The 25564-nt window shown below is 39.0% G+C and overlaps 2 protein-coding genes across 6 annotated transcripts in view; both read right to left on the bottom strand.

Annotated features, from left to right (window-relative positions):
* Positions 1–515: 515 nt before the first annotated feature.
* On the bottom strand, positions 516–2340 carry LOC101172518 (dickkopf-related protein 1). Of its 4 annotated transcripts, none has more exons than XM_011484407.3 (4): positions 1911–2340; positions 1671–1812; positions 1449–1583; positions 516–1368 (listed from the first exon to the last, which is right to left on the bottom strand). In XM_011484407.3, the coding sequence occupies exons 1-4, from the start codon at positions 2139–2141 to the stop codon at positions 1103–1105; spliced, it is 774 nt and encodes a 257-aa protein (XP_011482709.1). In that variant the 5' UTR covers positions 2142–2340; the 3' UTR covers positions 516–1102. The 4 variants fall into 4 exon arrangements, with proteins under 4 accessions (XP_011482709.1, XP_020565171.1, XP_011482708.1 ...); XM_020709512.2 differs by having other exon boundaries at positions 1926–2340; XM_011484406.3 differs by having other exon boundaries at positions 1671–1815; positions 1911–2338.
* A 1456-nt stretch (positions 2341–3796) lies between these two features.
* Positions 3797–25564, bottom strand: part of prkg1 (protein kinase, cGMP-dependent, type I) — a 97215-nt gene continuing 75447 nt past the window's right edge. Inside the window, exons 5-18 of one of the 2 annotated variants that reach the window (XM_011484130.3) lie at positions 25370–25433; positions 22910–22987; positions 21651–21745; positions 15367–15432; positions 13447–13521; positions 8826–8922; positions 8605–8744; positions 7566–7655; positions 7324–7465; positions 6935–7098; positions 6704–6826; positions 6559–6621; positions 6416–6482; positions 3797–6311 (exon numbers count right to left, since the gene is read on the bottom strand). In XM_011484130.3, the coding sequence (XP_011482432.1) occupies positions 6213–6311; positions 6416–6482; positions 6559–6621; positions 6704–6826; positions 6935–7098; positions 7324–7465; positions 7566–7655; positions 8605–8744; positions 8826–8922; positions 13447–13521; positions 15367–15432; positions 21651–21745; positions 22910–22987; positions 25370–25433 (1363 nt within the window). In that variant the 3' untranslated portion in view covers positions 3797–6212. 2 annotated transcript variants of the gene reach the window in all.

Here is a 25564-nt window from a genome sequence, read left to right as displayed (position 1 = left end):
ACATATTTAAAGCTCCTGCATTGATCAACGTGTCAGGAAATAGAGCTTGCTGTACAATGGAGGCTGAAGCTCCCTTTTTGTACCTTTAGTGGGTTGTGTCGCACACAAAAATATGCTGCTTTTAACCTTATTTCCCGAATCCCAGGGCAGATTAGGCAAGATGAAGTAATTAGAGGGTTTACCATGGATAGCTGGCTAACTGCTACACATAAACCTATAATTAACCCCAGGCAGCACCAAAGGTTCAGGTAGCAAACACCCATCAGGATAACTTTCTTTATTACAGTTATCATTTGGTACAACCATGTCCTGTCCTGCAGTTCAGCTGCACGATGGGAAGATTTTAAGTTAGAATAATGAGTTCTAGATTAGTTTTCTTAGCATAATTCATCCTGGTGTGTGTCTGAGTGTGTTTTCTGTCAATTTTGACTAATTTCAGTGTCTACAAAATAAAATATTGAAACTATTTTTGCGTTTTCTTTCTAAGGTGTTGACAAAATAACAATTGAACAGCATAAGGTTATCACAACGCATTTAATAAAACAAATATTCACATTTGTCATTATTTCTCTTATAAAACAATTTATATACTATACAGTTTATTTACAAAACATGCATCACCATGTCTCTATAATACTGGTGTTGACATAATTCAGTAGAGCAAATAAGTGCCACCTGCAGGATAATATTTACACTACAGTAATTTACTGTGATTGCTGTGGCCTCAAGTTCCATAAAAAGAGAAACAAAAACTACTCTGCCATTACTGACAACATGAATCCATCTCCACAAATACCTGTGAAATGCTACTTCCTAACTTCTGAATCTATATCTGCTGATGGAAAACTGGATGAGTTCGTCTCACACTGTTGCATCCCTCTGGGTGTATCACTTTTCTAGGATTCATGTCTCTCCATCTTGGTGATGCATTTGTGTCAGCAACTCTGGCAGGAAAGAATGTCTTAGGTGTTGTGTGTCTCTGCATGTGTGTGTCAGCATCTTCTCTGAGGAGTATTTGTCAGCATCTGTCACTGATTTATTGATGTGTGTCTGCGCGTGGGTGTGTGATTCTGTCTTCTGGCTGTGACTGCGTGCGGTGGTGTCAGCGACTCTGACAGGTGTGTAGGTTCCGGGCTGCAGTCCTGCTGACACCGTGATCACGCTCGGCTTTCTCCGGTCTGCAGGCCAAGCCCTCGCCGCAGTCACAGCGCTGGAACAGCTCCAAACCGTGGGTGCCTTTCCTGCGGTGGCGCGTGCACACCTGGCCCTCTGTCAGCACAGGCTTACAGATGCGAGACCAGAAGTGTCTGGCACAGCACAGACCCTCCGAGCAGTCTGCCGATCTCAGGCATGTGTCACCCTCTTGCCCTGTAGATTGATAAGGTTATTTATTACATGAAACAAATATTATTGAAACATATTGTTGGTTTTATTTACCATCATCTCACCTTTGACATTAATTGGTTGGTAGCCATTGGAATTAAGAGGCCTCTTGGCTTGATGTTCCAGGGTGTTGTTGTGTTTATGCCCGCCAGATGTGACGGATGACTCTGTGTCATGAATGTCTTGTGGTTGACAAAAACCTATAAAGAGCAAATATCAATAAACACAATAGTTTTTTTTTTTCATTGAAATAAAAATTCAATCACATGAGCAGTTTCTTTACACACCGTTGCTACAGCGATTCCCTGCACAACACATGGAGTCCCTTACGCAGCGCTTCCGGCTCCTGCGGCAGGGCAGACAGACACCACGGGCATCGTTGCAGAATTCCTCCCCTCCACAGTCTTCATCATCCGTGCAAACAGCTGACTGCTACAACATGATGAAGGAAACAAAGTAAATCACATATAAAGCAATCAAATAAATGTACCCAACTGTTATGAAGCAAAAAGTTGACTTTTACGCACCAGGGAGTTTATTACCTGCAGGGTGTCTGGGGGCAACTTTTGCCCCGCGACACCGGTGGGTGACGTGCGCGGACTTGGGCTGACAGAGTCGGTGCCTTTGCCCGCTGACGCGCCGGGCGGGTGTTTGATCAAGTTGGAGTTTTTCGGCACAACACCTGGATAAACGTCTCCAAAGTATCCAAACAGCGTGACGCACACAGCCAAGTAGCGGTGGACTAACAACACCTGCATGATTATTCTCTTGTTAAGTCCAGTCTCAGTTAGAATTTAACAAAAAAAAAAAAGAAAAGAAAAAAGTTAAGGAAATCCGTTTGAGATGCGTTAAAGGAATATGAGACAATGTCCAAACGGCTTGGATTCCTCAATCCCCAAAGTTTCCAAGGTGTGTTTGGATGATGCTTGGAAGTCTCCTGACTCACAGTCCTGGGATGATCTCTTTATACACGCGGACCTGTTTGTCTTCCCGCCCCTCGCTGTGCACAACAAAGGCGGAGGGGTGGAATTTCTGACAGAGCCCCACTGTACGGAAATGGCCATCCCTGCGCAGAACTGCGTCTCACATTGTTTGTGGAATGATAATGACCCGCAAAGTCTGTCTGAAAAGCCATGACTGACATGAAGCCTTGTTATTTAAGCCCAGCTCGATGTAGAAAAACGTTAATAGTCATGCTCAGTCTGTTTACATGTCTATAAAGTTTTATTTATTTAAGTCATATATCATTATTGACTTGTGAAACAGATGAGGGCTTATTTTTTGCGCATTTTCTTAAATTTGGTTAAGTTCTTAAATGCTTTTAACATAAAAAGTATTTAGAAACATTGTATTTATGCAGGATTTTTGGACAGAGCCCCTTTTTTGTGTGTGTGTGTGTGAGGGGGGGGGGGTCTTCCTGTCTTGCAGCAGCCCTCGTTTGTCATCTTTCAGTGTATTTGACATCCATCCATCCTCCTCCTCCAGCTTCTCGCTAAGGATGAGTGACTGAGGTTACTTGGGTCGATTAACTACTTCATTTGATCCCGCTGTTTGCAAAGGTGACAATTATCCCCCAACAGCGTTTGATTACACCGGTGGCGCAAAGGATACGAAAGACCATTAAGGGGTGTGAAAAGTTTACCGAATTAATGGCCTTCCGCGGGGAAGCCTTTTGAGGGCTGGCTGGCACTTTTGAGATTAAAGGAGAGACTCTGATCTGGGTTCGCTTTTGGCCCTCAGGGGCTCCAAATCTCCAAGAATTGCGCACAACAAGAAGGAAATCGGGGTCAAAAAATTATTGAATCCCCACTTTACATGGCCCTACTGGAAAGTAATTTCATTACTAGTAACTTCAATGGGTTTGCAAGCGATGGAGTGCTGACCTTCTGATCAGATCTTGGCACTTGGACGTCATCTGCTGGACATGTGGGAGTCAGGGTGCGCGTAAACAGCGAGATGCTCTGTGACCTGACAAACACGCCATCACTTTGCTCGTTTGAATTGCTGCATATCTTTTGAAGTAGGGCTTTTATCCCCACTTTACTAAATGTCAGTGTTGGCAAGGTGAACTCCTTTGATGCACCCTGATCCCCTTTGATCTCTCAGAAGTGTCGCCCTGTTGTTATGACTGAAGCCATTTCCCTGTCCCCCAAACAGATTTGTTGTGCGAATAACACAGAGGGCATGAGAAACCGAATCATCTCCACTTACCTCTAAGTGGATGACATCAACTCTACGAATGATCATTAGATCTCTCAGGATGCTCAACTGATCTCTCAAGCAGCTTTGCTTTGGGGAGATTTTTCCCTGCTTGCCAGCAGCGCCCCCTCGTGGCCACCAAGAAAAACGTTCAAATTTACACCTTTTCTTGCTTTTTTTTTAAAGGATCAAAGAGACGAAGAGGACACAAAAGTATTGTTTTTTTACTTTATCATTTTAAAAATCTTACAAGTGGCACCCTGCAAAACGAATTTACAGCAGAAAAACAACAAAACACAAGGCAAATATCAGGTAACTTTGCAGAAGGCAGTCAGGAAAAAACAAAACCAAATGGTCTGGAAAGTGACATAAAGGACATAAGGCTTTGTAACAAGCACAATCTGCCATTAACAGCAAAGTTCTAAAGATTCTCAGGATGTACAGAATTAAGATTTATACTTTTCATCAAATAAATAGTTTAAACGTGGAGTTTGCTCACCGTACTGAAATCAAACAACTTCTACCTAATTGAAACTAAACAGTAAAACGGAGAATGTTAAGGATGATGCCGTTTGGCTTATGAGTCTCTTCAATTGAAGATTGTCAAACGTGGTAAAGAGAAGTCTAACGTTCAAATCTGCAAATCATTCCTGCCAGTCTCGGATTTTATGGCTGAGAGGTAATGGGTGGTCTGTTGGAGTTATGATTAGTGCTCACTGGTGTTTTATATCATGCCATTTGTGGGTGTTTTTCAAGATCACAGAAGTAGAGAAAAGCATGTCATTGCAGCTACATCGGGTTTGACAGATTATGAGGATGTTGGTGTAAATAAATGTTCCCATGAGATAAATCAACAGTTTAAGCAGTATTTAATACACATCTCTGTCAGCCTTCATTTCACTCTTATCACAATGATTAGTGTAATTATTAGATAAAACAAAGGATGAAAAGGAGTCATGAGTTTAGTTGTGTTTATGTATTCGTGCAGCATTGCAAAGATTGTGTCATGTTTAATTTATATGCCATTGACTTAAGGCACTTGGAATCCTTTTGATCGTGTGTTCTCATTTTTTGTAAGAGGTGATGAGTTGGTTGAGAGGTTATGGTGCAAAGTCGAGCCTTCACATTTTTTTTCCCTTCCTCCTTTTCCGCAGTCCGTCTTCAGGACACACCGTAAAACTCCCAAAAAGACGTCATTAATACAATTTTAACTAAGCTCAATCAACATGTTCTAAATTTAGAACAAACTCACAGGCAGACCCCTGTAAAATACCACTAAGCACAATGCAATATGGCGTCAAGTCATCTAAGACAATTTTTCACTTAAGTTGACAAACTTACGCAAATCTCTGGAAAAAAAAATTACCTGGAAAAAAAATATGTAGAATTATAGAAAAGGGTGTCCGATACTTGACAAGAAAATCAGGCACAAAACAAATCACAATACAAAAACAAGAACCAGTACCGCCATTTTAGCATCGCTTATCATAGTTAGTCAACAGTACCAAGACATCAAACCATGTTCACAGTTGTGTCAGAACTGTACAGGAGCAGACAGATGATGTCTGATTTGGGTGAAGGTAACTCTAAGAGCTGTTTAAGTGATTTTAAAACAAACCAAAGAAGAATGTAGATGGTAAAGTTTTTTACGTGAGTGATTAAAAGAGCATTAAAATGAAGATTATGACTTATACTAAAGCTTAAAATGCGCTATAACTGCTAATTTTCTCAGTTAATGGTCTTAAGTGCATAATAACACATTGCTTCATGGAGATACGAGCTGACATGTCACATCTGCCGGTGTGTGCCTCATTAAACTTTAAGCAGGGCACTTAAGTCATGATTCTGTTCACTGAATGCACAGTGTTTGTGCTTTTCAAGGTAGATTCATCTAAAAGAAAGTGTACTAAGCTCTTAAATTTATCTAGGTTGTGTTCACATGTGACGATGTAACTTTCAAACAGAAATACAATGTAACATACATCCTGTAAGCCATATAGGTATGTTCATGAGAAAATCTGACATTCAGGATCGTCTTGAGCACTTGATACTGGGAAACTACAGTATGCAGATCTCTGGAAACTATCATAAGTCGCAGCAAGTATTGGCATGCCGGAAAATAGGCAGCAACTATAGTAAATTCACATCCCCTCTTAAGGTCTTCCAAATATTGCAGAAATACCAACCTATAGGTAAGAAAGTTTACTATTCCTTCTCTCATTTTTAACAAACACCGTCACATTCTCATCTTCTCTTGACTTAGACTATTGACCATTCACTAACAACTTTCCCTGTTTCATAGGAAAATCTACCTCAATTGTCAGACTCAATGGTGTGTGTGTTTGTGTGTGTCCCTGTGCTTCCCTCACCTTTACCTTAAAACCCAACTGTAAGACAACACTGAAGTGCTACAGAAGTCACATTGTAAATGCTTTATCCAGAGCCACAGTGAAATAAAGGCATATCGGTGACCCAGAGGGTTTTCCATTCATGTATGTCCTTTTCCTCGTATTTTCTTTCATTTCTAAAACAATGTTGCTTACAGCTGACCGCGCCTTTCGAGATGGCACCCTAGCCATCAAAAGCCAACAAAAGCAAAGTTTGTTTTGGTTTAAACAAAGAGGAGGACATCAAAAGTCAACGTCCCAGCCGGAGTTATCATCAGGAGGTGGGTCTTCGTTGTCCTCTGGGAAGCTGTCAAAGTTACTCGTGTCCACTGGTGATGTGACCTGGCAAGTACATGAATTAATTATATCACGTTAAAAATAAACATTTTCAAGGAACAGATTTTGAGTATAAGGAACCAAGAACACAAAAAACCTTGAACACTTACATTTGGGATAATAGGTGGTGTCAGTGTTCCCTTCTTTAAGCCCTCCCAGTTAAAGCCCTCAAACCATCTAAAACAAAAACATATAGAGGTTATCATGACACAGATAAACAATGTGACAAGATTCACTCACAACATTGTCTTACTTGTGCTTCTGAATGTCTTTGACACCATTTTTCAAATTTCCCAATCTTTCACAAGGATTATCCCTACAGAAGTGAACAAAGAAGGAACAATCAGTTCTTCAGTTTACAGACTTTGTTAATGAATAACTGAGGGGGACCAGCTCACCTGCATAGCTTTTTGATTAGGTTGCCAGCATTTTTGGTAATTTTCTTTGGAAACTCAATCATGTCAATGCCTCTGAGGATGATGTTGTACGTTTTCATGGGATCAGGGCCGGAGAATGGGGGACTGCACAACAGAAGCGGAGAAGCTTTAAGGAACATAACAGATACGTAATAAAATCAAGGTAACGGTATGAAAGGATGTTTTGACAAACATGCCCAGGCTTGGGTGTACCTGCCAGTTAAGAGTTCAAACATGAGGATTCCTAGAGACCAGTAGTCGGCGGAGATGTCATGACCTTTGTTTAGAATGATCTCTGGTGCTACATACTCTGGTGTTCCACAGAAAGTCCATGTTTTTTTCCCAAAACCGATCTTCTTGGCAAAGCCAAAGTCCACCTGAAGGAAAATAAGATTTTTTTGGTCAGGTGTAGGACATGAGTGACCTTTTATACAGATAAAAGTGAACATAAAGCAACACCTTCCAATCCAGATATGAGTATTTATTTTAAAAGACTTGTGACTCTGCATTTAGAATTTAGTCTTGATAACATTATTAAAAATGGAACAAAGTAAACAAGGGAGCTTGTTTATCTGAGCTGTGATCACATTCTGATCCCTTACCAGCTTGGCATAACCCCTGTGGTCCAATATAAGGTTCTCTGGTTTCAGGTCTCTGTAGATAATGCCTTTGGAATGCAAGTAAGCAAAAGCCTCCACCACACAAGCTGTGTAAAACCTGGTTGTGGAGTCTTCAAAAGAACCCCTAAAGACAAAACGATGACAGAGATAAAGGACCAAAAACTGGATGTTTACATTGATTCTATGGTTTTAGTTAAGGCGGATGTGGTGGAAAAAAAGTTTACCGGTCTCTGAGGATGGTCCACAGTTCTCCTCCTAAACAGGCTTCCATCAACATGTAGAGGTACTTGCTGTCTTTAAAGGTTCTGTAGAGTCTGACACAACAAAAATTGGTTGTTACAAGCGAGAGTCGTAAAAAAACTATAAAAATCTGCTGGCAAGCAGAGGAGAGCAAGACAATGCTCAGTTGGTTTTATTCAGACCAGTTGGGTTTGGCCAGCTAACTGCTGGAATTCATCACTTTAAGCATATCATAAGTTTTAGTCTAAGATTCTGGCGGTATATTCTTCAGCAAGATTTGTCTGAGAAGCTTGTGTGCAGTGTATAAGCCAACACAGAAAATACATTTTCCTTGAAATACCACGTGCAAATTAGAGGTACCAGCAAATTATGTATAAGTTTTGAACCAACCTGATCCTCAGTCTACTGTTATGAATTTGCTGTGGGTTAAGCTTAGATGCCTGCTGAGAATTATGCATTTTTTTTTCTGTTTACGAGGTTTCTGGTGTCTTACTTGTTCAGACAGCCCCCCATCATGCTGAGACGGGTTGAATTAGACGCCTACCAAGCATAAATTGAAAAGCTGCGGTGTTCCCAGACTTCTTCAAGAAATACATTTTACTGTTAAGCTTAAAGACCCACTCCAATGAAAAGTGTGTTTTTTATAGTTCTTAATATGTTTTTGTGGCTTTTTTTGCATGATGGAGGACATATATTAGGAAAATTAAGCTTAAAAGTGCATTTTTGGGTGTTTGGAAAAAATGCTTTTGGAGAAAGTTGTGAGGAAGAAGCTACAATCGGCCTGCTCTCCTACCTTCTAATGTATCGATTTGTAGATGACTAGATCCGTGCAAGTCTTCATTTTCCCCATCTGAGCAAATTAATTATTAAAGCAGTTTCACTTCAAAAGCTACAATTAAACTCGAATTGAACTTATTGGATGGGATGGATTAAAACTTCATTAGCAAGACTTTGTGCTTGTTTTGTGATAAAACGCTAAACTTCTGACATTTTTCTGTTAGAGAGAGTGTTGGTGATGTGTACCTAACAATAAAATCAGAGTGGGCTTCTTGCATGATCAGTTTCTCTGAACGAATGTGCTCCTGTTGTCGGGTGTCAACTATGTGCCGTTTCTTCAGGATCTTCATGGCAAAAGTCTTGTTCTCATCGCTCTTGAGTTGAACCTGCACTTCGAAGAAAACAACAATTTTTTAATGCAATACGAGAAAATATAGGAGGAAAAGTTTGCACACGTTCTTTCGTACCAGCTCGACACGTCCAAAACCCCCAACCCCAAGAGTGTCGATGATGTTGAAGTCTGCCAAGTTGAGACTGAAGAAAAAGGCATTTTCTGCCTCATACCTAGTGCCAGGAACAGGCGCAGAAGGAGGAGAGAAAACATGGGAACAGGATTAGAGGCGAGATGAAGGATGAAAGAACATATAATCCACTTTCAACAAGCTGAGACAAAATATCCGCTTCTCCCTGAGCTCATTTGTTTGCAAATCTTAGAGGATTTAACTTCTAGTAATCTATCGAGGATGTTATTGAGGATGTGGAGCGAGTAAACACTGACAAGTGAACAGGAAGTGTTTGAGTTTAGTCCGCTTGCAAATCACTTTGACCTGCGTTAGAAGAAAAAAAGTGCCCAGACTGTGTTCTCAAAATCAAAGAAAAAACTGGAATTTTGCCACACAAGCCATTCACTTCTCACTTGTATGTGGAAACATGCCTTGGCTTTGTCCCTGAATATTAGATTAGATTTGCTTTATTGTCATTGTGCATAGTACAATGAGATTTAATAGAGAATATCACAATGTGTTACTGCTGAGCTGCACATGGTTGCAGAAAAGTTTCTTTCCATGTATTCATAGCTATTGTGTGATCCATATAAAGTGTAATCAGCTCAGTTTTTGGATTGGTGAGCTTCGGGTAGATTTGAGTTTGGACAGGCCCTTTTGGGTCGCCCAAAACCAAAGTCCTGTCAAGACGCTAAACCTCATCACTCACAACATATGACGGGGCTTTCAAAAGAAAAGCACAGAAAAGTCTTGTTTAGACGAGTCAAGTGACCTCTTTAATGGAGCAGAGATTAAGTTTCATGACCTGAAAGCTATGGTCGCTCACAAAACTCAATGACTTAAACGACATCTGTTCTTTTTGCCTCACTTTGTCCCAGATTCCATGGCAATTTTAAAGAAATTCCACTTGTTTCAAGTCCACTAGTCCATTCAGCGACTGTGTCAGAACAATAAAAACTTTTTCCTTGGGCAGATGCCAGTGGGCACTGAGGCTGCACGTGTTGGCAGGTTGCTGACCACGATGTTTCTCAGAAACACATTGGGTTACCAGGACACTTAGTTTATTTGTGTCTGTGCAGGCAGGCACTGCTACAGTCGTGTGACATTTAAAGGTGATCCTTTCATCTATTTTGTACCCTCATCTTAACTGTCCAAGAAAAGGCTGTAAATCCACAAATGATCACTGCTTAAAAGAGGAAGAAAAATAAGTCACCAAGAAGAATTTAACCGCTTTGCTGAGTGCTTTATTTGCCAGGGCGACCAACTGATATTGAGTTCAGATCCCTATTAACTTCAGGGGCTATTTTTGCTTTTTATTCTTCTAATGAATGAAACTAGAAATTTGACTAAAATGTCAAAGAATTCATCCAGTAAAGAAAAATAAATAACCACTACTTTAAAAAAAACTTATTGTTAAGTAGTGTAATGGCATTATCAGACCGCTAGATGGCGACGTATCAATGTAAAAGGAAAACAAATTAAAAGGAAAAGAGAAGTCTTAGAGTGTAATTTAAAATAAATCAGTACATGCAAATGTAGAACAAACATTTAGGTAAAAACTGCATTTTGTAACCAATATGAAGAAACATAAATATATATATTTTGGACCTGTAAGCACAATAAAGTAGTTTGTAACAAATTGTCGACTCATTAACTCAAATTTATCCCAATTTCTTTCTGACTCAGTTTTACTGATTATGATAATAAGGTTATCTATAAATAAACCATCTTCACAATTCTATTTGATACATCTACTTATTTTAATCAACATAATTCATAAAACTAAATTGAGCAAAAAAAAACGTTAAATTTCTTTAAAATATTTGCCCAAATTTCTTCCAGTACTAACAAAAAAAGCAGTAAAAACCATCTGTTTTAAGCTTTAAACATTAAAATAAAGTTATTTTTATAAGCCCCTCTGGTGTTTATTTTGAAAAATCTAAGTACAGTTTTTTTGTTTTACATTTTTTTTTTAATTGTATGTCTAACTGTTCTAAAAATAAACAAAAGTTGATTAAAAAATGCAGAATTCAATTTAAACCTGAAAGGGGAAAAAGACTCACACAGAGAAACAGGAGTAATGAATTAAAATAGATCAATTTGACCTTGAAATTTCACAGCACAGAAAATAGTAAACAACCTTACACAATTGTTATTCAACTGAACTGTAGATAAAGCTCTGAGGGAATGAATTAAACTTAGAGCATTATCAACACTACATTTAAACTGAAATGTGACTAAACTATGTCCTTGAATTGAAACCCTAACAAAACTTTGCAGCATTAAAAATTTGAAATAATCCTGATTATTTAGTTTGTAAATTTAAGGTCACATAACTCTCAGGTAATTGCTACATTACTTATTAAGGTTATATGGAAAATCCATTATGAGCACTGAACGGATGAGGTCATAAATGTGATGCAATTCCCACGAGTCTTGGTGTGTGTGAGAGGATCTGATGTGTGAGCACCATCCTCATCCTCTTTCATCCTCTTCCTCGTGGTCAGTTCAGCAGGAAGTAGAAAGACTTTAAGGCAAAGGCCTTATGAATGGCACTTTTATTTGCCAGTATTTACTGAACTTTCAAACACAAAAGACGATAGGCGTGCTGTGTGAAAGAGGTTCAACCTTCTCATGAATTTTCCATTACAGAGGTTTTATCATGTGATGCAACTGAATGATAGATTAGAGGAAGTAGGAAAAGAAATTTAATGAAAAAAAATTCTCATTCAATGCTATCAAAAAGCGGCAAAATTGTTTTCTTTTAATATTTTCTTGTTAATGCTGTGCTTTTAAATGAACTAGTTTTTATGGTGTGCTGCATTTTGGCAGCACGTCTGCTGCCAAAAAAAGGGGCTGGACTTATGAAAAACAAAGTGAGCATGCAGCACTCAGCAGGAAGGAAGTCGTAGAGGAAAAGAAAAACGTGTCGAATCAGTCGATGTTACAGAGAGCAGCTGTGGTTTTCCAGATAGTTCCAGTGCTGCTAAAATTTTTATATGGGCTGCAACCAATTAGAAAGCACAGAGGGACCTTGACTTGGACTTATTCCAACAAGACACAAATATTGGGGAAAGACTCAGCAAAAGGGATGAGAAGCAGACTTGATCAGAGTTAAGTGATCTGAGGCTATTTGGGTCATATTATAAGTTAAAGTTTATTCATTAATTCTTTCCCTAAAGCACAAGAAACAAGCAAATGATAAATGCCAGCCACAAACCCCTGGACCCCTCTGGATAGTCTTCCCCTCCTGTGTCTTTCCTCCTTCCTACTTGGCAGCTGGTTTTGTGTTCTGTTCTTTGTTGACAAAGGGTCTCTTCATGAAGAAGATGACAGGCATCCTAAACAGTCAGCCACAAGTCCAAAACATCACTCAAAATTCTGACCTACTTGTAACCCATCTTGTTCTCCAGCTCTCTGTTTTCTCCCGGGATTCTCACAGTGAGTGTTACGCGAACTGGCTCTGGTATTGTCCTCTATGGGATTCAGTTCTATTCGAGTGCATGAAAAAAAAAGGCATCTTTCCCCATTGCCATTGTATGCCAGCTTTAAAAAGAGCTTTTTCTCTTATGTTCTTGTTATTCTTTCTTTTTGCATATGTGAACAAATAAGGTCAGTTACAGTCTTTCTCAAACTTTTAAAACCTTTTATGGTCTTCACGTCATCATGCTTGTCTGTAAATATTCAGTCAAACGTCTCGTTCTCCTCCAGTGGTCCATATTTAGCGACATACACATCGTCTCATCCAACATCCCCTTAGCATGTTCATTTTAGTAGGTGTACTTCAATATAAGTATAGCAAGTATACTATAGAGCATGTATGCATACTGTACGAAGTACACTGACTTCGTCAGACTAAGTTGGAACATTTTTCATTTCAAATACTGTATATAGGTAGAATAGATAGTACAGACAAAGTATACTTGTAAGTACACTCAAATAGACTTCTTTTTGCTAAGGTGCACAGAGACTACAGTCACTCTTTAAAAATGGCACCTTAGACCATGGGTGGGCAAACTACAGCCCACATGCAACGAGTTAGTCTGACTCGCCATACTGGAATAAAATAGATTATCCTCATTTCTTTTCTGGTGTGTCCCCATAGATGGTGCACTACAAACAAATTGACCTTTTTTTAGGTGCAGAGAGTTATTCTGCATTCAGTATAGGAAGTGTAGGAAGATTTGTTTTTTAAGGTTTATGTGTGTGTTTTCATTCCAACACCTCATGAATGCTGCATTTCTCCAATTTGTATTTCTCACTCAACCAATCAGTGCAATTGGCACTAAAATATATACCAATGAGACCCATGAGTCAAAAAGTTTGGGCACCCCTGCCTTAGACTAAATACGTCAGAAGAATATTAATGTTTTCAGTTTTTAATTTAGTTTTTCATTCCATCAACAGTGGCTTAATAACAATTATTCTATCGGTGTATAACACCGATAGAATAATTGTTATCCAGACAGGTTATTATCAGAAAAGGAGTCGTGGATTTTTTAAGCCAAAAATTGACCAAGAAAGACAATAATTAAGAGTTTGCATTATTGAATCAAGGAGCAAAATTGCTTCCAGTTCGACTTACTTGGCTTTGGCATCAGCATCATCGTGGCCTTTGCTGGACACATCTTCCAAACCTCCAATCAGGTGCTTGAATGAACTGAAAAATATAGATTTATTTAATAAATAAGATAAATGAGCAAATACGTGTATTATTGCTTACAATTACAATAAAAAATAAGTCCAGGAAATCAGTGTGCATTGTATGTCTAAAGTCTTATAGAGAAGCTGCTTGTTAGTATTAAATATTCATAAGTCTGCTTTTAGAGGGAAAGCTCAAACGATTTCTGAAGAGATGACAGAGCTGACCTGAAGAGGTTCAGAAGAGTGTGCAAATAGATCATCAATGGAAGGGAAAATGTTAAAATTGCAGTAAATAAATCATTTCTGCTCAATTAAAAAAATAAAATAAAAAAGAGTACAGTTTCCTGGGTAAGCTGCTCGATTTTTTTAATAGGACATGAAGCTCTTATAAAACATTTTATTGTGAACCGATGCTCCTTTTAAGCCATTAAAATGAAAATTCAAGCTAATTAAACACATTTCTTATAGGAGTAAAAACGATATAAAAGATAAAGGCTTAAATCAGATATAAAGTTACCAGTGGAAACATAAACCCTGCAAAATTATGTTATACAGAAATTAAATCCTGTATGTTTGGGTTTGTCCTAAGAAAAATGACACTTAATAGGAAATCTGTTTCATAAGACCCATTCCGTCTGCTAATGTTTTTTCCCTGCTGAAATATCCAGAAAGGTTTTCAGAGAGCCAAGGAAGTTTTTGCACGGGATTTAGCAAGCCTTCAAACAAGACGTGGTTCATCTGTGTTTTCTCTAACTGCCTGCTGGCTCACACTTCCAGAGCCGAGGCTTTGTTTAAGTTCAGTGTCTAGTGCGCCGCGTGCTGACACTTCTTTTTATAACTCTTCCCCATAGCTACAGAAGCCATCTTTGTCTTTCTCCTTTTGCCATCTTTTGACTGTTTCCTTTAAAATTATGCAGAAAACAAACAAAAGTGACGCAAAGTTAAACTGGTTTTGTCAGCTGTGACCCCATAAGGTTGCTGTACAGCAGGAAGCTGTAATCACCGCAGCTAAATGACTCATCCACTACCGCACCTCACTCTGCTGTGAGGATGTGCTTTTTCCCTCGAGGCTGGAAGGAGCCCCCGAGAAAGACGACACCATCACTCCCCATCCTGAAACCGTGTGCTTGACTATTTTCACCAAACATATTAAAGCCTGAAAAACCAAGATGCTCAGTTTTTGTCTAAACAGCCTCCTATTGCTTCATGATTTCCATACCTTTACTGTCAAAGACAAGAAACTAACTTTAATCGAATTTTTTTTAAAAGAGCTTTTTTTAAAAAAAATCTATGTAGAAACACTCAGGTGACAGCCATCTAAATTCATTAAAGAAATCATATCAATATTAATTATATAATGATTAATTTTAAAAGCTAAACATGAACAGTTTTGGGATGTCAACAGCCTGTAACTGTAGCCACAACATTGATAAATTTCTGACAAAAGTATCGTAGAAGAGTACCAAATAAAAATCAAGAAATATACTTTTTTAATATAAAAACAAACAACAATCACCCGAAAAACAAGAGGGCTGGAGCAGCAAATTCCACAAGAACTATATTTAAGAACCAAAATCGGAACCAATGTTTCTGAAGTCAAATTTTTATAGCAAAAGTCATTTATTTTTTTATACAAATCAAATAATAGTGCTTGAAGAATTTGAGATATCAGTTATCGTTTCGGAATATTTAAAACATTTCAAAAATGTATTTGTGGGAAAGTAAAAGGTAGACATGATGTGGTTATCCTCAAGAGTTTGTCTCCCAAATTACAGCAAGAAATTGTTTTACTTGTGGGCTCAATTTTTTCCACTTATTGTTTTACAGTGTAGTAATATTATGTACAAGGATTATTACTCACTCTCGATCGATGACTAGACAGGTGACTGCTTCTGCTGCAATGACGCTGGCTGTTCTGATATCCTCTCTGGAACAAGTGAACAGAAAACAGCAGTTAGTGACTTTGAACCAGAATATTATTGATTTTAAAGGCTTGATTTAGAAGAGCGGGGATGGTGGCACACAATAAAGGCTCAAGTTTCAAACTGCAACACACAACACTGAAAGACTGGCTTTACTTTTTATTGTATTTGACATCAAGTTCATCTTCCTCTGATGACAGCGCCTCTTCAGAGGAGTCGCCCCAGTCGCACGAATCCTCAGAGTCGGAATCCAAAGAAGACATCTTTCACCACAATGAATGTTTGATGCTCAGAGTCGGAAAGGGTTCTCCCAACTGTAGCGCCCCACAAGTAAAGCACCTCAGTGGTATGTTTGTACGTTCCCAGTAAAGAAGTATCCTCTCGTTTGTGAATGAAAATAAAACAAAAGGCATGGATCTCTGCGGAAAATTGCCCATGCGTGATTCTCAGCCTTTTCCAAAATAACAAGAAATACTGGCTAATGTGCAATGTCTTGTATAGAGCAACACTAAGATAGGTTTTGTTATCAGGTCAAACAGACTCATCCCACAGGATCTCAGTCACTGACAATCAGCTCATCTCCTCTGATCTCAGACATGTACCGACCTATTTCAATGAATTTAAGCGACAATTCCCTCTCCCGCCATGTCAACTCCCTCTGGTTTCCTTTCTTTCAAACAGACTGAGCAACGCCTCTTCATGCTCACTGCCCAATACACAGACCATCTCACTCTTCCCACTGACCCCTTTGAATAAAGGGCACAGCCACAGGAGGGACAACATATTTTGAAAGTTGAGGACGAAAGAATTGGAGGCTGGCAGAGTTTGTCAGAGGATATTATCAACGGATGACCACCGAAGCCCTCCAGCTAATGTTGCACATATAGTGTTAAATTTTTATTTGATAAGCCTCCGTGACCTGAATCCATTCTCCAAACATCAGTGCTGCATTCATAGGCACAGAGATAGACATACACCTAATACCAAGCTAAAATGTTTATACTAAAGTTGTTTAAAATCAGATTTCACACATTTTAACTGTGGTAATGATCTCAAGCCTCAGTTTGTGTTGTGCCGCTTTGTTTTGCCACCAGCATGGATTGCACAATCACGTCTATGTAAAGGTTTAAGTTACCATAAATTATTTTAAAGAGGCCAGGGATATTCGAGTGCGGCTTGTTCCACCTGGGCCCTGCAGCTCAAGCGTAGCTAAGAAAGAGCTTTGGAGTGCCCTGGCACTAATGCTGGAGATGTTCTACATGAAACACAATCCTGAATTAGTATGTCAGCGGGATTCATTCGTACATTCCAAGCCTAAGTCATCCGTGGGGGCTCTGCACTTGTTAAGAGCGAATAACACTGGAGAACAGACAAACATAAGCACGCCTTGGCACAAGCAGCAACACACAGAAAACAGCTGCATGCTGTATCTGGAACGTCCTTTGGAGTTGCACAGGAGCCTGCGGTGTTGGTTTCCATTGGATGGTTGCAGTGAATGGGTGGGGTTATGAAAATAGCCTTTGGAGGCCGAGAACGAAGAAGTAGGTTTTGACCAGGGTCAAGACGTGGACAGGAACAAATAGCAGATTTGATGAAACTGGTACCTTAGACAAACCTTTGATGCATTTGTTAAGTTGAGATGATTTTTGTGTTTAAAAACAAAATCTAAATGTAGCCACCAATACATTCAACCTGTTTTGTTTTTTTTAAGTCCAGGTTTTTTGTTTTTTTTTATTTACCTTTCAAATATACTTGAGTATTACAAGGTGTTTTTTTTAACCCCTGTAAAAACATCAACTCAAAATATGTATTTTCTTCCAAGTCTTAAAAAAGCTAAGTGATGGAACCAAAAGATGTCTTGGTATTGACCGGTAAATCTTTTCATGCATTTTTTAAGAAAGGAGCTTTCAAAACAAAACAAAACTTAAATTTTAAATTATATTTAATCAAGTGGCACGCAGGTGGCCTGCACGAAATTTTAAGATGGTAGACCGCTCAGAGAGCCCATAGTGCAAAAATGTTCATGCACATTTTTCCACGGGCATGTTGTAGCAGACAGGTTTTAGCTAACACTTAAAAAACACCAACAGGTAAGTAGGGGTTAAGTAGGTGAGATATAGGGAAGTTGTACAGATTGTTTCTTTTTTCAACCCACCAAAACCTGCACAGGGAGCCTGGTAGGGCTGTTTAATTAATAAGTACGCTCCGTGCTTGCAGCTTGGCTGGAAATTGGAAAATTACTTACATATCATCTGCACACCCCATGCATGCAGCATTTCCCAACTTCCCAACCCCCTCCCTACCTCCTCTGTGAGCTGCCCGGAAGATGTGCCTGGCTCACGGAGCTGCACCTGCTGGACAGACTCATGGGGGGCCCCCCACTCCCGTCCACCACCGTTTCCCCCCTGAGCCTCATGTACTGTGTCTTTGTCTGAATATGTGCTATTTGTGTTTAAACGGTGTAGTTTCTTTCTTGTATCAACACATTGTACGCAGTGTAGGGATACGACTTTTTTTTGTCACCAAACCCAACCCCCGGCCCTCTTCGTGGTCCATCTGCATGCTATACAAAGGTGCGCCGGCGCAGGTCATCTAAGGCGCTCGGCTGCATTGACCTCAGTAACCCCTCCAGATGTGTGTGTGTGTATCCTGTGCTGTTTGTCGGACCTTCTTCATCGAGATGTACTGGAACTGAGTTTCTCCTTGTTGGGATTAATAAAGTTTTCATTCATTCATTCATTCATTTGCGTGCGGTCAGTAAAAAGCCAATGCACTCCCCTCAATAATGACTAGAATGTGGTGCAAGGGCACCATACAAAAGCATCCTCACCAATACTTCTCAATACGCTTACCACATGCACAACAATATGTTCCATGTTCACGACGTCCCTAAAGATGACCACATGAGCCTCAAGAGAACTACAAGACATATCTGTGGTCCCTTTAAAATGCAGCCACACTTCTCTGCGGTCTTCTGGACAACCCAGAAGACCTGCAGCACCCAAACGGGTGTCCCCGGGTTACTAGGGCATTGACCTGTGATTGTGCAATCTTTTTACATGTATTTACCTTCACAAAAGCAGAGTGACACTCAAAGGCTGGATATTGGCATTAAGAAATCTAATATTGCAGCTATTAATATTTTTTAGAAATGTACACACTTTTTTGGCAGAGTTTAAGAATTACCCATGCTTATTTGTCAGATCTAATATTTGTGCCAAGCTTCAAGATTTCTGGAATAGTAATTGATTAAAATCTAAGCCAAAACTTTAGCATTTCCCTGATGTCGCAGTTTATAATGAGAGAACTTGTGCTAAATTGGGCCATTTCTTAAAACCTTAATCTATTTATTTCAGGCTGAACCATCAGCCACAAAAGCACCAACTAATCTAAAGAGCAGTGTTGGTCTAAAGGGATAAGGGAGAAGTCATAGCTTAGTAGAGACTTTACAGGATAACCATAAATCAGTTTGAGGAAAAACTGTTTCTGTACTTTTGTTACCAATGAAGGAGTTGGTGAATAGATCTGAATGAGTATTTCTGGCAGAAATAAAGTCCTTAAAAACAAGAATGTGATTTACGATGTGACGGCATGCCAACACTAACTCCCCGCTACATTGTAGAGGTAATTTATCAGAGTGCTATTGTTGGTCAGAAGGTGTACAGACCCTGACACCTATTTCTCTGTCAATGACACCAGGCTGTTTTAATAGCACACACGTCCTTGATTTTTCACACACCAAATCCACTCATATGATGGACAGATAGATCTGTGGATCTGCAAAAGATTTACGCTTATTCACAAGGGACAAGCATGGTTGGATACTTTGGGAATTTCCAGACCCTCAGTTATGCTTGGTCGACTTGATGGTGCATTCAGTTTAATAGGATAAAGGTAAAAACAAATTCAAACCATTAAATTTGTTTCCCAGCTTTACATGCATTGCAGCCCAGCCCTCCCACAATCTAAACCTTGAAAGCTACCAGAAGAACAGCTTTTGATTTGTAAAATACGTTCTCACCGATCAAAGGCAACATCTTCAGATGGCCAGAGTAGCTTCTCTGTAGAGGTTATTGAGTTTCATGAGCAAAGACACACAGTTAACTAATTAGAAAGACGACCCGACAGAGTCCTCTGATCAAAAGCCTGGTGCGAAGATGGGCCAGGCTTCCTGAATTTGAATGTGCGACACATGCTTGACTATCAAAGGTGCAGCTGAATAAGCTCCTCAAGCTCAAGACACTCCAAGACAAAAAGGTGTTTATGGCAAGAGACAATGGAAATGTGAAGGGGTTTCTTACATGAAAAAGTATGATTTTCTTTATTTAAGCCAAACAATGAGGGGCTCTTTTTCGTGCTTTGAAGAACAATGCAGAGTGCTTCAAATCTTTTCTGAGAAACGCTTAAAATGCTCAACAACATACATCTACATTGAAAGATTTAAGGTTTTTGGACAGACATCATGTAGGCAATTTTTATTAAATTAAAACCAGATAAAAGCGAGAAAGACTTGTGATTAATCACTACTCTGAACAAATAGTTCCACACAAAAAAAAACTGGTGAGTTTATTACAGTACTGACCCAAATTTCTCCTTAGAACATAATGTCCACAAAACTACTTCAGTATTCAGCTGCTTTGCAACTCCTGCCATCTTTTTCTGTCCAAAAGTCAGATTTTTTTTTGCATATGTCGGAGCTTTCCAGATGTCCATCTCCTGTACATTAGATTGGGCACTACTTTAGCAAACAATCAAGATCAATGTTTGAAACGGCTACTAAGGTCAAGTTGCTTTTGTACATAATTTTGCTTGAAGTCAGCATTTGCATGAGGTCTTTACATTGTACATGACCTTTGGCCACAAGATGGCATCATCTCCATTTATTTGAACTCCCTTCATTTGTCACCTTTGTGCTCAAAATGAATATGCAGGAGCCTGTCTCCTGTTTATTCCTTACTGCTCATACAGCGATAATCCACTCATGATTATTCTCTGTCAATTGTCTAAATAGCACATCAACTCAGGAGCTGCAAAGAAGCGGACAAATGGCATGAAAAGGAGGAAAATGTGTTTTTTTGGGTGCTCGTCTTTGATGCTGAAAGCAATTTAAAGATGACTTAATACTCTACAGATGATCCTAAAAATGCTTTGGAGCAGGTGTCCTAAATTACTGCATGTTGAAGCAATTTTGAAAGGAGCAGAGTCCAGATATTCAGAGCTCAAATGTTTTTAATTAGCTTTTTAATGCGTTTTGAACCTTCTCAGAAAACAATATAATGTTTTTTATTGAGGAAATCAAGTGGTTTACTGTATTGTGTCCTTCAGTGTCCAATAAGATGACTTTTCTTGTTTATTGTTTTTTTTTACTGAAGAAACAAAAGCAGACCAGCTTACCTACATGTTTAAGTTCTGTCGTCATGTTCTAAAACATCCAGAATTTGGTCATATTTCAGCTTTTTCTGATTTAGGGTCTGTTTTTCTAAAAACACATGCTTTTTATGAAAGGATAATTGAAAATCATGTTTAATTTTGCACACATTTAATCTAATTCTTCTGCAACGCCAGAAACATGCAGCATTTCATATAATTGTTTATGGAGGAAGGAGGCAAAAAATTAATTAAAGCAGCTGAGGATTAGGTTGAAAGGTTTTTTGCTCTCAAAGCTTTGGCATCCAAGAAATGAACTGAGAAGAAAAGACAAAAGACGTGTTTCACCAAATGAAATGAGGTTCCAATGGGTACACAAATGCAACATTTCTGTCACATTAAGTGACTTCTTGCCTCTAGTTTCTTGTCTGCTAGAAATAAATATAGGCAAAAACCACAGATGTTACTGTGGCTGTGAGGGATCACTATTGCCTTTTTTTTTAGTTTCTCATTAATTCTGTCTTTTGTTTTTCTCTCATGCAAAAGGGATTGACGCTAAACTCTTATAGTTGTTTGTACTAATGGGAATAAAAATACATGAGCATTCAGCTTCAAATTTATGGCATAATTTTTATTCTAACAAATCTATAGTGCAAGAACACTCAGTTAACCTCTTTTTAGTGCAGAAGTTTTGGTTTGACACACTTATGAACTCATTTAATAGTCAGCGTCACTTACCAAATGTTATATGGCTCCCTACTTAGTAGTTTGAAGTAGAAGATATTTAACAGAATAGGTAAATATACTAAATTGAAATTCATAGGATCGGAAGCGTAGGTATTTCAAGAGATCTCACCCTTGCAGTGCTTTCTCTCCAAACCAGTCTCCCTTCCCAAGGCTGCGGAGGTAGACAGGCTCTCCATTTGGCAAGTCTTCTCTGGTCACATTAACCTGAAAAGAAAAGGGCAATGCGGGTGGAAAGTTAAAGAAAAGACAAGCGTGGCTTCGAGAGGATGAGGTAAAAACAGAGTGAATTGAATTGCACACAGAGGTGGCAGACATTCCTGAGCAGAGTCTGTTACAAACAGATAAGAGTCATTACTGTGCAGGACCTGAGCAAACGCTTGACCACTTCATTAGGGAGATTACACGCGAGTGACGGCCCTCTGCTGTGCCCCAAGACTCTACAAATCAAAGGAATGACACTTGAGCATATTTTCGAAGAAGTGGATGAGATTACCCCTTCGCCCAATGAAGGATCTTGTCTTAAGCCATTAGGTGTAGCAGGAAGTCCACCGCCAGCATACAAAAATGACACGCAGCTGAGTGACAACAAAATTAACAGCGATTCTGTACGATCAAGTAACAGCAGGGGAAAAAAAACATAAAAAATAAAAAAGGAAGATTTGCTGCAGAGTAAATCTACTACTGAAGTAGGCAACATCGGTAAAGTCCGGACATTCATGTCTCAGTCCAGGTATTTATGAGCTAATCTGTTTGCTCTGGGCTATGAAGTGACCTGAGTCAAAGGATTTGACAGCTTGTGAATTTTTTTTCTGTTTGGATTTAAAAATAAGTTGAAGTTTTTTTTTTTTTCCCTCCACACTTCCAATGTTAGTTTCCCACAACTTCTGCCTTTTGAGGCTCAGAGGGACTACCAGCAGAAAGAACAGCTGTTTGTCGTCGATAAGCATGTCCCTATAAAATGAAAAATGAAAAATACGTTCTTGCTTGATGTGCGGGGTGGAAAAAAAATTGCTGAATTCAAGAAAAGCTAGAAGAAAGAAAGAATACTGGCAACCATCGTGGTGTGAAATACATGTGAAAGCCCACAGGCGGTGATGTGACTTCTAGACAGTACTGTGCTCAGTGAAAAAGCCAGTGTTGATTACTGAAAAGGAAAATCAAAGTGACACCATTCTGCTTTCTAGAAACTCCCACTGCTGCTGTAAGGAATGATGAAAGAGGATGTGCTTCTCCTCTATCGCTCGGTGATTGATGACAGCTAAAAATGCCACCTCTTTGCTTTTAAAGACAGGCATTTTCATGTGACACGATGCCTTGCCTTCCGATGAGGATTATATCGAGGTTGCAGCCTCACGGGGCTGTCCTCACCTTTCCTTTGCTGATAATGAAGAAGGTGTCTCCTCTGGCTCCCTGTCTGATGATGTACTCTCCTCCTGCATAGTGCGTCTGGCAGAAAAAAAAAAAAGGGGGGGGGGGGGGCAAGACCAAAGAAGGGAAATGTTATTTATGCTCATTGTGGTTGTTTTACCCTTTTTCTCACCTAGCATGTAAGGCAGTGTCTAAACACTTTTATGAGGGGAGTTAAGATGATCTAGACTAGAGCAATGCAATACAGCATAACTAGACTCGTTGTCTGGTTGAAAGCTGTGTTGCTGCTTTCCGCCCACTGCTTGCTTTGGTATGCACTGCAACCTTTTAATGTGAGGAATCAGGTACAAAATAAATAAATAAACGAATGTTTTTGCATCTACTATAAAAGGAAAAAGAGAGGTCAGTCGCAAGAATACATAAACAGAGGATATCCATCCATAAATGTGTTTTTTACACCCACAGCACTTCTGCTAAGGGTTGAGGGCAGTGGAATGTAACACAGCATGCAACGGGCTCTTGACTCATCATTCAAGCACAGGAATGACATACAAACTAATGGAAACTGAATGCACCTGCTTTTTAGTCAGAACCACCACTTTAAGCAGTTTTTTAACGATGAACCAAGCTAAAGGGTAAATGTTTTGATGGATAAAGAGACTAAACATGTCAGATGTGACATCTTATAATGCAATGATCAAAATAAACTGTGGAAAAGAAAGAGGCAAGTGGCTCAGTGTGTTTAAGAAACAATCATGAGGTTCACAAAGTATCGTGTCAGTTTGGGTTTTCCAGCAAAAAGCTTTCAATTTGATCCTCCTGCATGATAAAACTTACTTCAGACCGGAAACTAGATTTTCACAGAGGTTAACATTTGCCATTTCATTTATCACCTGAATTGAGGCAGGAAATGTGTTAAATGTAAACCGTACAGAAAGTAATTTGGTGACCGCTTAATCAAAGAATTTCTTTTTCGTGAATTGTGTGGTTCAAATGCCACATCACACTTTTTCTCCTAAGAATGTCACAGCACCATTAATTCTACTGGTATTTTGAACCATAAAACCTAAGTTATTTTAAAAAAATTACGTTACTAAAATGTATGTTGGATGCATATTTCAATGCATCCAACATTTCTTTATGATTTAGGATTGTCCATTTCTTTTCTTCAGGCCAATTGGACTTATAGGATCAAGAAATTTAAGGAAAGAGGATCAATTCTTGTTAAGGACAATTCAACTTCTATCCTTGGGTCCAGTGTACTAACATCTGTCAATAAAAGATTCTTATAACTCCCCAAAGAAAACAGAAGTAGCTACACAGTATTTAGAGCTGTATTCTTAACATCCACTTATCCATTTTCGACCCTTATGTCCAGTTCAGGGTCACAGGGTTGCTGGAGGCTATCAAGCTACTGTTGGGCAAAAGGCAGGGAACACCCTGGACCACTTTCTAGATGATAACATGGCTTTTTTAAACCCAGTTTGCTCGATAAGTCTGTGCTTGTTGTGAAAACACCAATCAACAAATTCAGAAACTACCGTAATTGTTGCTGATGCAACAAATTGTATGATCTTTATCTCTGAAAATATGCTGCATTGTATCCAATTCATCAAGGAGGTTTTTGACAGAATGTGCTTTGATAATCCAACAGAAACCCTCTGAGAGGGAGTGACACGCTCAAAGACTATTCTGCTGCCTGAGTTCCAAGTTGATTATTTTACTTTGTCACACTGTAAACTGTGTTTACTGCCAGCCCCATCCATTTCTTTAATATCCTGTTATTATTTTTTGTTTTGTTTCCCCTTCCTGAATGCAGCTATCATCTAATTATTGACATAAGAGCAATCAACACACTCTATAAACCTGGCAGAGAAAAAAAAAAAAATCAGATTCTACAATCCCATCAGCCATCCTCTGTTTTCATTTTTGTATGTTATTTCTTTTATTATATTTTTAATAAAAACTATAAAACAAGGAATGTATTTGAAAGATATTTAAAATGTTTTTTTAAAAACCTGAAAAATTCAGGTTGCTATAGTGATGCTCAAGTCATGATGCACAGCAAACCACGGCATTAAATAAAATGCATTCCAATACACTTCAGTCTGCTTAGATTAATTTGCTATGTTTGCCAGCTGAAATAGCTTTTGGCGGGAGTGCACTGAATTCCTGAACAGGTTTGTGAACTGTCGCTGCACAAGTGGCCCATTTAGTTCACAATCACTCTCAGCACATACTAACAAGCAAAAACTGTGTTAAAACCCAGATGGTGGGCAAGTTTTTCCATTTAACCCGGAATATTTTTAAGCATCCGTTTTCAAGTAAACATTATATAGAATGTGCTTTCAATCTGCGTGCCTTCACTTTATTGCAATACAAAGGAGTATTTGTGTGAATCTGTTAGGATGTGTGGAGGGCTTTTGTGCTGCCCGTGCAACAAAGCGGCAAGGCACAAACCTCCTCAAGGACATCAGCAAGCTTGCTCAGAATATCTTCCTGTAGGTCGTGGAATGTGGGGACGCTGCAAGAAAAAAAAAAAGCTTTCAGTCACATGAGGAAACGGGCTCACATTGTATGCTGTAAAAGCAGTGGAGCTGAAAATGTAGAAAATATTAAAATTCTTAACATCGTAGGGGAATATTAAAAAGAAAA

This window comes from Oryzias latipes, chromosome 15 (assembly GCF_002234675.1).
Source record: "Oryzias latipes chromosome 15, ASM223467v1".
NCBI lineage: Eukaryota > Metazoa > Chordata > Actinopteri > Beloniformes > Adrianichthyidae > Oryzias > Oryzias latipes.
This window is presented reverse-complemented; position numbering and strand designations above follow the sequence as displayed.

Coding starts and splice junctions, on each gene's coding strand:
- LOC101172518 (XM_011484406.3), bottom strand. CDS start 2,141: ATGCAGGTGTTGTTAGTCCACCGCTACTTGGCTGTGTGCGTCACGCTG. Junction 1,816..1,910: donor TGCAGGTAATAAACTCCCTG/GTGCGTAAAAGT, acceptor ATCATGTTGTAG/CAGTCAGCTGTTTGCACGGA. Junction 1,584..1,670: donor AGGGAATCGCTGTAGCAACG/GTGTGTAAAGAA, acceptor TGCTCTTTATAG/GTTTTTGTCAACCACAAGAC.